Consider the following 10,363-nt stretch of genomic DNA (forward strand, 5'->3'; position numbering starts at 1 on the left):
TAATTATTTCCACACAAGTTCAAATAAGTGTAATTTCTTTTCACAGATAAAGAATGCTCATGCCCTTGTACTAATTGTTTCCATTTCAAAATGAGATCTGTCCCATTCTAGTTCTGTCATACAGAAATATCTGCCATAGTTATATACACCATTTCATATCATAATTCAGATGATTACTCTAATTAGCTTCAATCCAGTTTATATATTTTAATATTTTGTTTCCTTTTTTTAAGCTTGTAAGCAGAAGTGAAGAACCTTCTAACCCTTCCTAAGGGGCTTTTGCAACAAAAGAAAGAGATGTGTCAAATGGATCCTGGAACTGTAAGATTATGAGGTACAGGAATTCTGACAGGTCCTCCACATAAAAGATTAATGAATACCTCTTTCTGCAGTAGTTCCATACATTTTCCTCATCTTCCTTAACTATTCTCTCTTTACACTGTTCACTTTTGGTAATACTACCTTACAGAACTAAATATACATGAATATGTTACCTCTGCACTACAATACTCCTTTTAAATGACTGGGAAAAGACAAGTTTTCTTCACAGAAACTGACACAACATAAATAACAAAGGAGGGGAAATATTATACTACACATATAGTACAACATATAATAATACATATTATACATATATATTGTTATATAACATTTTATACAATGTTTTAGACACATAAATATTATATACACATATAAAATACATATTATATACATATATAATAAAAAAGTCTGTTGTTCACTCACTTTTCTGCTTCACAAAATAATGAATCATTTAACTGACTACAGAAAAGGCAAGAAAACCATACAGAACACCCTACATTTTACTGCCATTTTCTTAGGAAATACTTGCATATTGTTGAATAACACACAACTAATAAAACTCTCTAATTTTAGAACTTTTCAAGAAGCTTTCCAGTTGGCTTCCTCTCACTTTCTTCACTTAGACCCAGGGGCTAAGTCACGTGCAAGAGCTATAAAAGCATGAGAGTGGCCACCAGAGCTGACAGCCCAACGAAGGCAACCACTACTAAATGAACGATGAATCTGAGGGGTTTCACATTTGAAACTCCACCCTCCCTTTGAGCTTTTGGTCAGTCTCCAGCATTCAGAGAAATGACTACCATGACCATACCTGAGCTATAACATTTTCTAAACAGAAAACTACTCCATACTCAAAAGACAAATTATTTTCTTCATTTTATTAGGCAATTAATCAGCAAGTACTGAGAAGGACAGTGTTTCCTGTGGTGACCAGACATGACAGTGCAGTTACAAGAAAGCACCAGGCCTCCCTGAAAGACTTCAGATGCAGTCAGAATCAGTGTGATCAGCAGTCACAGGCTGGTTTTCAACCTAAAGTGAGGTACAGTTGTGTTGCCTTTCATACCAAATAGGGTTAACCAGATTTGCTTGACTTCACAAGTTTTCATGTTGCTTTTGTGTTCATGCATTAGGACCCTACTTCATTCCTCTACTTCCATCAGTAAGTCAGTCCACACACTTAGGCCACGGACTTTGAAGTCTCCATCTCGTGTCTTCAGGAGTTTCAGAGCGGCTTGGGTCTGTTCTCTAAGCAGTGCAGATCCCTGACAGAGGCAGCTGAAGCGCTCCCTCAGCTCCTCCCAGGGCAATTCAGCTTTCTCAGGGCAACTTTTAACCCACCGCCCCTGCAAGGGGTCATAGTGCAAGTGGCTTCCCCAGCCGGTTAAGAGGTCCAAATAAGATCTGCTTAACTGGGAATAGTGACCAGCTAGGGAAGCAAGAAGGGAACCTGGGAGGCAAAGGCAGAAGGCAGAGAATCGCTCCCGGTTCCCCAGCAGCCAGGAAAGCAGCAGCCCGGCAACGCATCCATCTCCTGCTGCACTCGCCCGGTTTCCGTCCGGGCCGCTCCCATCCCGATCCCCGTCTCCGTGCCCGAGCAGGGCCAGCGCCGCCGCCACCACGGCGAAGGCGCGGGGCGGGGGGAGCCGCTCCAGGACCCCGCACAGCCCCCGCGCCCGCCCCGCGGCCCCCGCGCCCTCCTGCGCCTCCTCCTCCCGCAGCCGGCCCAGCAGCAGCTGCGCCTCCGCCCGCACCCGCGGCTCGGTGCCCCCGGGCCGGCGGGGCAGCGCCAGCAGGCGGGCGGCGGCCTTGCGGCGGGCGAGCAGCGCCAGCCCGCGGGGCTCGGGGCCGGTCCCCGCGCCGGGCGGCAGCAGCAGGCGGCGGAGCAGGCGGCGGCAGGCGGCGGGCGGCAGAGCGCGGTTCTCCAGCAGCGCCAGCCCCAGCAGCTCCGGGCAGCGGCCCAGGGCGGAGAAGCCGAGCGGAGGTGAGCACGGCTGAGCCCGGCGCAGCCGCCGCCCGAGGGCCTCCCGGAGCTGGGGCCGCGCACGGAACCGGTCGTGGACGTGCTGGAAGTAGCGGGCCCACTCGAGAGCCCTGTCCAGGGCCGGGGCGTCCCAGTGCCGCACCAGCGCCGAGCGGCACAGAGCGAGCAGCGCGGGCAGCTCCGCCACCCGCCCCAGCACGGCCGCCATGGCACCACCTTGGCGCCCCCGCTTCGAGCGGCGCCCCGCCCCTCCGCGCGGGCCAATGCGAGACGCTCGTGGGCGGTACTTGCAACGCTATTGGCTGAGCGGGACGTCAATCCGGTGCGGAGTATGCTTTTCTTAAAGGAGCCGCACCCCGCTGTCCGCGCCAGTCAGTGATGGGCCCTCAGCCGAGAGCGGGAAATAGAGCGAAATTAAAGACAAAAACCGAGCACGATTAAATGTTGGTTTTTGGGTTTGGTTTTTTTTCAGAGTGGTTTTTTTTTGTGTGTGTCTGTTTATTTTTTTTTTTCTTTTTAAAATTAAAGCCTCGCCCTCTAGGCCCTTCACCATTTCCGTAGCCCTCTTTTGGACGCTTTCTAATAGCTTTATATCTTTATTATATTTCGTCGCCCAAAACCGCACGCGGGGCTCGGGGTGAGAGCAAGGCAGGGCATTCACCTCCCTCGGCCGCACAGTCTGTCTGTGCTAAGAGGTGCAGAACAATAAAGAGATCAACAACTTGCTTCTACTGCTTTCTTTTCCACTAAGGAAAACTGAAGTGTGTGAACAGAGCCACTGAACCCATCGGAGTTCCGTGTCTCACTAGGAACGTGCTCAGGCCTTGTCCCATGTCCACAGATCCTTGCCCTAAAGGTGACTTCAAAGCTGTTGGTGAGCAGCTTCTCTGATTCACATCACCCTTGGAAAATAAAGCAAAAGGCAGATTAGGAAAATTGTAAGTAAGGGTTTAGATACGAGGCTCCCCTCTTCAGACCCCCCTGTGGACTGCCCTAGATGGTTGCTTAGGAAAAATCTTTCTCAAGTGCTCTCACGAAAACAGAGCTCTCATCTGAGTTATTATCATATTTTTCTTATTTCAGTCATCTATTTAAAAAGCCATGGGGCTACAGGCTTGATGGTCGAGATCAGCTGGAGTTTAAGGGCCTAATACAGGCATTGGAGTGAAATTCTATGGCCCTTCTGCTTGAAGGAGCTCACAACAGACCCTCAACGTCTATGATACCTTAAAATAAGGTATCATTCTAAAATGCACGTTTTTCTCCTGAAAAATCTCTTTTAAGATTTCTGTTAGCTATTTCTGGAGTAATAAACATAAAATTTTCTACAGGTGTCTTGAGATTTGTTGCATTGTTAACAATGGAATTGCTTTTGTAGGTAATAAATTCATACTGACCTATCATCTGCTTTGCCTGTACATTCTGAAGTGTATTATAAAATAATATACATTGAAGGGAAGATGGAGCATGCAAACTTGGTAGACACATGCAGTTGAGTGCAAACACTTTGGGATGTTACTTAGTGTTTTACTGTAATGAAAAAGTGACAGAAACTTGAAGTTGTTGGAATATAACTAAATATTATATATAGTATGTAATATGTCATATATAATATTCTTTATATATATAGGCCTCTCAGGTTTTGTACAGCATCTCTTGAATGGGGGTCTTTGGCACAGAGGAAGAAAGCAGTTTCAGTGAATTCCAGACCCTTGGTTTATTTTAGTGAAAGATATTTTTGGAGATACATCTGCTCGATGTCACACAGAAGAGATATTTCGCTTTACTTCGGAAAACTTTTCACAAGAATTCTTTCACATTACTGTTCTTTTTCTTTCTTTGATAAAGAATATGGGTTTATATCCTGTGAATGTCTCTGTGTGCTTCGGTTGAAAGAAATCAAATAATCACATTTACAGCACCAGGAAACTAGCAAAAACAGGTTGTGAAAGTCTAACCAGTCTGGGAAAAACACTGAGTAATATGGTATCTGGAATACTCTTGCATGTGAAAGGCCTGTGTGTTCTAATGGGTCTCTGTAGAGCTGATTGAAAACTGGAATTTCCGTTTTATGAAAAACTCTGAATATTTCAGCATTGGTTTTGTCTCAGGTTAGGGTGAAAAGTCTAAATATCAGCATTTTTCATCGAAGGGGCACAGGTTGACATCTCTGTAATGAAATGGTTCATGCAAAAAGACATTTATGTATTTCTGGGTATCGCAGCTGCATCTGGAGCCTCCAATCATGATGGGGATGCATATAATGAAAAATAGAGCCTAATTTGAAGAAGCTGCAGTGTTTTGCATAAGGACCTATTAGAAAATTAACTCAGGGAACAAACAAAAGAAACAAGGTATCAGTGAGACTGTTATGATCCATGTAATAAATTGTTACACTACAGTAGCCCATAAAACCAATAATTCTTTACTCTCACTCACCATTGAAGGAACTCCTTTTCTACTCTGAATTTTGTGTTATTATTTGAGAACCTGGCCATTCTCAGAATGTATTTTAGGATCTTCCACTGCAAGATGGAATCTATTTATCAGTTGATTGGTCTGCTGGTTGTGGTGCCACGCAGCGATCAAATTAAATTGAATTCCCTTCTTACAGGTGAATTACTTGCACATAACTTTTAAGAGCTGGTACTCTCTTTTCTATGAGCAGTCTTAGTTCTAGCCAAGTAATAGCTGGCACAGGTAGGGTTCTGCCACCATCAGCATGATTACTAAGCATTAAAATTTGTAGTTTGTAGTTACTGTCTATCAACTCGTGATAAGACAATTGCTACCTAATAGTAATGCTGAATTGTATAGGTATTGTTTAAAAGTATCTGTACAGTGCTAAGCTGCCTTTCTACCTGAGGAACCCCTATAGGATAGTTGAGACATACTTAAGTAAGTACTGAGAGACTGAGGAGGTGAGGTAGAGAGTTAATGTTGGGGAAGGGGATAGGAAAAGGAAAGGCTGGGTTGGGATGTCAGGACATCCAGTAAGAGCACAGAGATGGGCTGATAGAATGGTGAGTGGATTTCCAGATAGCACTATGTGGGGAGGTGGGGTGGTGCTTTCCTGCTTAGCTTGATTACTTTTTAAAAAAGAAACTGAAAGTTTAATTCTGGGCCTCCCATAGGTCTTTGGTTGTTTAATATCAGCCCGCTTCCTCTAGTAATGATTCTTGCAGTAGTCTCTCATACCGTTCCAGGGTGTGCTTGGATGTGTATCTCATGTTATGTAAACTATGCAGTCTCTTTATTTTTACCTAACAAGAAATGAAACTTGCAAAGATACCATAAAGAAAATCACACGGAAGAATTATCACTTTAACCAAGACTTTCACAGTCTGAAAAAGCAACCTCTTTGTTTTGTCTCATTTGAAAGCAAAGAAGAAAACAGAAGAGAAAACAGGGTGTATTTTGAATGATAGGCTAGAGCACAGATTTACAATCACAACACACTGGATTGTTTAAGATCTCTGCTGTATGCCTCCTCTAAGTAGCTGTGATAGTATGAACAGGGGTGGCCAGTGTTCCTTGTGTGGTGGGGTTTGCCTGTTTTGTTGTTTTGTTTTGGTTTGTTTTTCCCCAAATAAAATACATTTTGTTCATTTAATCTCCAAAATAAGCATTAAAACAAGAAAAGAGTTTTGAGCCTATTTGTCTGTGGTTGTGTTCAGCCCTAGTAAATGTTCCTCCATTACAGCTTCTGATTGACAAGATACATGGCAAAGAAAGCTGTTGAGGAAGTAACAGCAGTGTCAGATACAGAATCTGGGAAGTCATTTCCACAGTTCCCTGAAAACAAGCCCACTGTTCAGTGAAGCACTGCAAAACAGCTTCACAAGCCTTGCATTTTATATGAATTACTGTGGTGTTTTATCTAAGCTGAGAACTCAAGTAAAAGATTCATATGAAGTTTTATGGAACTAGTGAGTTTCTTCACTCTACTTACGGAGCCAGTAAAATTCACCCTGGCAGGAAATAATCAGTTTTGAAGGAAAATTGGTCAGAGTAGCCAAAAGTCTGGATTTCATTGTTATATTTTCCTTCCTCTCAGAAGTCACATTGGCTGTAACGTGGTTATACTAATTGCACTGAATAGAAATTTAGGACATTGCTTACTCATTATAACTGGCACTATAAAACTCTGAAATGGTCTTCCCTTAGGTAGGGGGTGTTATTGTAAATTACAAAAATTAATACATTGAGAGAGATGTACGATAATCTATATTTCTGGCACTGACATTCACTTTTTAACTGTAACAAGATTTGTTTAGCTGCCTCAAATTGTGTGCTAGGCACAGGTTTGCCACACTCATTATCTAATGGCTTATTCATAGTGAAGACTCTGAATTTGTGAGCCATTCTCGCAGAATTTCTTTCTATTTCTGCAACAAACTCTGTGGAAGACTGAAGTACCTGGCAGACTATGTCAGCCCTTCTGTATCTTCTGCTGAGGTACTCAGATTTATTTTTTTTTTTGGTCAACATAGTCTCATTATCTCAAGAAAGAGCAAAGCTGTGGTGGGCTTTTGGAATGAGAACGGATCAAACTGCACAATAAAGGTGATGAACCTATTAATTTGTACATCAGAGTGAGCCTCAGGCTGTACAAAAGGCATGTCTGTCATCAGGGGGATTTCCCCTGAAACCTCTTTGTAACTCCTGCATATGCTGCTTGTGGTGTAGCAGTGTTTTGGTAGCAATGCCCATTTTGATGCCTTAGACGTGATTTCAGTGACAGGTGTCAACGGCCAAGCAGCAGTTTTGTAATTTTTTATAATGCACAAGAGTGAAAACTGATTGAAAATCAGTGTGTTGAAAGAGTGCTATACATAACACGTCACTGAGAGAACCTAAACCCTGCTCTGATTAAGAATTCCACCTCTGTCTGCCTATACCAAAACTGAATTTTTAGGAAAATTATATAAAAAGACAGACTTTGCTGCCTACCCCCACTTCTAGTTTTAATACTATGAGTCAGGACCATACTAGCAAAGCTACTAAGCTAAGTATCAAAAGTATAATTTGGGTGGCAAATGGAGTCTCCTTTTTCGAACTGTGAATAATTAATTAGAAGTGATGAAGTTAGTTACAGACTTCCAAAGTTCCCTTGCACCGGATGAGCCCTGTAAAATGACCACGTGTGCCTTCCAAAACACAGCTGCAGTTGTTGTGTGTGTATTAGCTACCACTAGTTTTGCCTTAAAAGTTGTTTGAGCTAAAGCATTTTTAGGTTAATTTGCTGTGGGATAAGAGCATGTGCTAAGGTTGCTCAGCTGGTGAATGGTGAAGCCTTATGCTTTGATCACTTGCTTTTGTTTGTGATGCCTTTTAGAGAGGTTTGATTTGCTGCCTGTTGTGGTGGTGGGTTTGATAGATCACAGCAGGTACTGATTAGAGTGTTTGCCTACATGCCTTTTTCTGATCTTTTCCTTTAAGCCAAGAAAACTCTTAGCTGCTTATGTTAAGTATTTTTCTTATAGGATCAGGTGCACATATTCAGCCAGCTTGAACCCAGCTCCCCTTTTTAGGATGCCTGTTAAGAAGTGTCTCAAAGAGCTATCTGTTTTAGTGATCACCTTATCAGGATCATCTGAAAATAATATTCCATAAAACTTGAGTCATAAAGACTGGCTATGGCTACAGGTTTGGAATTTTGATCTATAATACTGTAGTACTTGTATGAAGTGAAGCATACTCAGACTAAGCTTAGTCTAACATCACAGGTTTAGTATCTAATCACTAAGTGTCTGTAAGAGTATTGGAGTAAAAAAAATATGTATGTTTGAGAATAGCAACTAAAAACTCTTTCCTACTTGTAGATTCTGTATATTTTCATGACAGCTAAACTTCTGTCATTCACAAGAGTACAGGGAGATCTTATATACATATTTTTATCTTGGATTTGGTTATATTTTTCACTTGCATTAGAAAAATACAGAAACTTCATTGCAAGACAACTATGCATAGAGCTATTTATATATATGTCTGGGTTCTAATAACATAAATCACTTAGATTATTCACTTTCCTGATATCCTCAGAACATCTCAAAATTGTCAGATATCACTCATTTGTACCTCTGTACAGTGTCTTCATGAACAGTGCACGTCTGTGTATACAGAGCTGCATTAAAACACACATATGCACATGCTGGATAGACATTTCTTCTTTTTTGGAGTGATAAGACTTTTATGTATCTGTTGTTTCCATTTTCATGTCTCCAAAGCTTTTATGTGAATTTTTCCAGCACATTTCTCATTATTCTCTCAACCTTTCCTCTGTTGAATGGCTGGGGCTTCCAGACATATAACCTGAAATGTCCTGGGAGAATTTACATAAAAACAATAAAACCAAGGAAATGGAAACCACAGAATATATACATAAATTTTTTTTTCAGTCTTTGCTAAAAAGCCCATTGGTTAATATTTACAAAGGAATCCGATTTTCCATTTTAACATCCTTTTCACTGTGAAGCAAATGTGGGAGAGTGGGATGGTAAGAATCATTCCTGAAGTGAGTGAGGGCTTATATGTGAATCTCATTAATGGTTAAAAGATTTTACTTTTTTCTGCCCTAGTATATCAGAAAGAACATCCCATGAAAAAAAAAATGACATAGTTGCCTGAATTAAACAAGTGTTAACGCAAAGCTTTGAAGGGATTTTCTTTGCCACTTAAGAAAAGTGTAAGGGTTTTTTTGTTTCTTTGTTTATTTCTCTGAACACATATAAAAGAAGACTGGATTCTGTTATCTATGCTTACAGCATCCTCTGAAAGCAGATCATTAACATTGACACAGCTGCTTCTAGGATCCATAGTACAGTATAGCAAATTTGGGTTTCTATTGAGAGCTGCCTGTTAATAATGTTGTGTACCTGTCTCAAAAATGCCTCTGGCAGGTTTGTCAGGACCTTCCTGATGGTAAATTCATATCACAGAAACCACTGCCATAACTGTTATGTTGGCCTTATATTGATATTTTCTGCAGAAAGGGCAGGTTAAATAAAGACTTAAAGATTTTTTCCCAGCTCCAGAGTTTTTAACTTAATGGTGTCCTTCAAGAAGTTTTTACCATATTTCACAGAAAATAGAGGTACCTCATTAGTAAAAAGGCTCAGAAACCAAAATGCTTTGTTGTGGCAGTTTCTACAGCAGTTAGGTTTGTGTACTTCATGTTAATTCCATATTATTTGGGTTGTCTGACTTCATTCCTCGCCCAGTGCACTGACAGATTGTATAATGGCAAAGACTGGAGCTTTTGCATATATCCAAAACCCATCACAACATAGGTAATACATGTATTGGAATATGGTAGTTCATAGCTCATCCTGAGATGCTGCCATTAGCTTTCCCAATCAGCAGTGTTACGACAGTGACTTGTACTTGCAGAAAAGAATAACAGTGGGTTTTTTTAAAAAAAAAAAAAGGCAGCAGAGGTGAGATTCTAACACAGAGGATATTTGCATAAACATAAAAGCCGGCAGAAGAAAGTCATTGTGCAGTGCATACCTGTAGATGGGATGAAGGTGACAGATGAAGATGAATTCCTAGAATTAAAGAAAATGTCTAAAAGAGTGGCCTTTAGTAAAAGTCTGTCTTTTGGGTTTTTTTTTGTATGAATAAGTAACAGTTACCCAGAATTAAACATGGAAATTGTTCTATTTTCTTTGGTGGTCTTTGCTATCAAACAGTGATTTCATTACGAATGAGGGGTTAGAATTTTCTACTGAATGGAGTTATGAAATAAAGGCACTCGAGCTAAATCAAAATGTTAGTTTAGATAAAATCATTATGTTTTGTTTAATATTTTGGACTTAATTTTTAAATGAACATTTTAAAATGAAAATATTTTAAAGTTTTTAAAAAGGAAACATTAGGTTATATAAAATTTGAAAAGAATTCTAATTCTGTAGTAATGCTGAGGAAGGAGGGTTTCTTTTACCTCAACAAATTTTTACTCTAAGCAGAGAATTTGTCTGGGAGGTTTGACTTCATGTAAGGTTCTTTCCGTGCTTCCACTGAAATATTTTTAGCCTTCTCACAGTAGTTTGAATG

General features: G+C 40.9%; 1 protein-coding gene across 1 annotated transcript; it reads right to left on the reverse strand.

The window, feature by feature from the left end:
* Positions 1-693: 693 nt before the first annotated feature.
* FANCF (Fanconi anemia complementation group F) lies at positions 694-6,670 on the reverse strand. Its single transcript, XM_017826705.1, has 3 exons — positions 6,509-6,670; positions 3,112-3,207; positions 694-2,600 (listed from the first exon to the last, which is right to left on the reverse strand). The coding sequence occupies exons 1-3, from the start codon at positions 6,668-6,670 to the stop codon at positions 1,464-1,466; spliced, it is 1,395 nt and encodes a 464-aa protein (XP_017682194.1). The 3' UTR covers positions 694-1,463.
* Between the last annotated feature and the right edge of the window lie 3,693 nt (positions 6,671-10,363).

Source organism: Lepidothrix coronata, unplaced genomic scaffold (assembly GCF_001604755.1).
Source record: "Lepidothrix coronata isolate B3197 unplaced genomic scaffold, Lepidothrix_coronata-1.0 Scaffold130, whole genome shotgun sequence".
Lineage (NCBI taxonomy): Eukaryota > Metazoa > Chordata > Aves > Passeriformes > Pipridae > Lepidothrix > Lepidothrix coronata.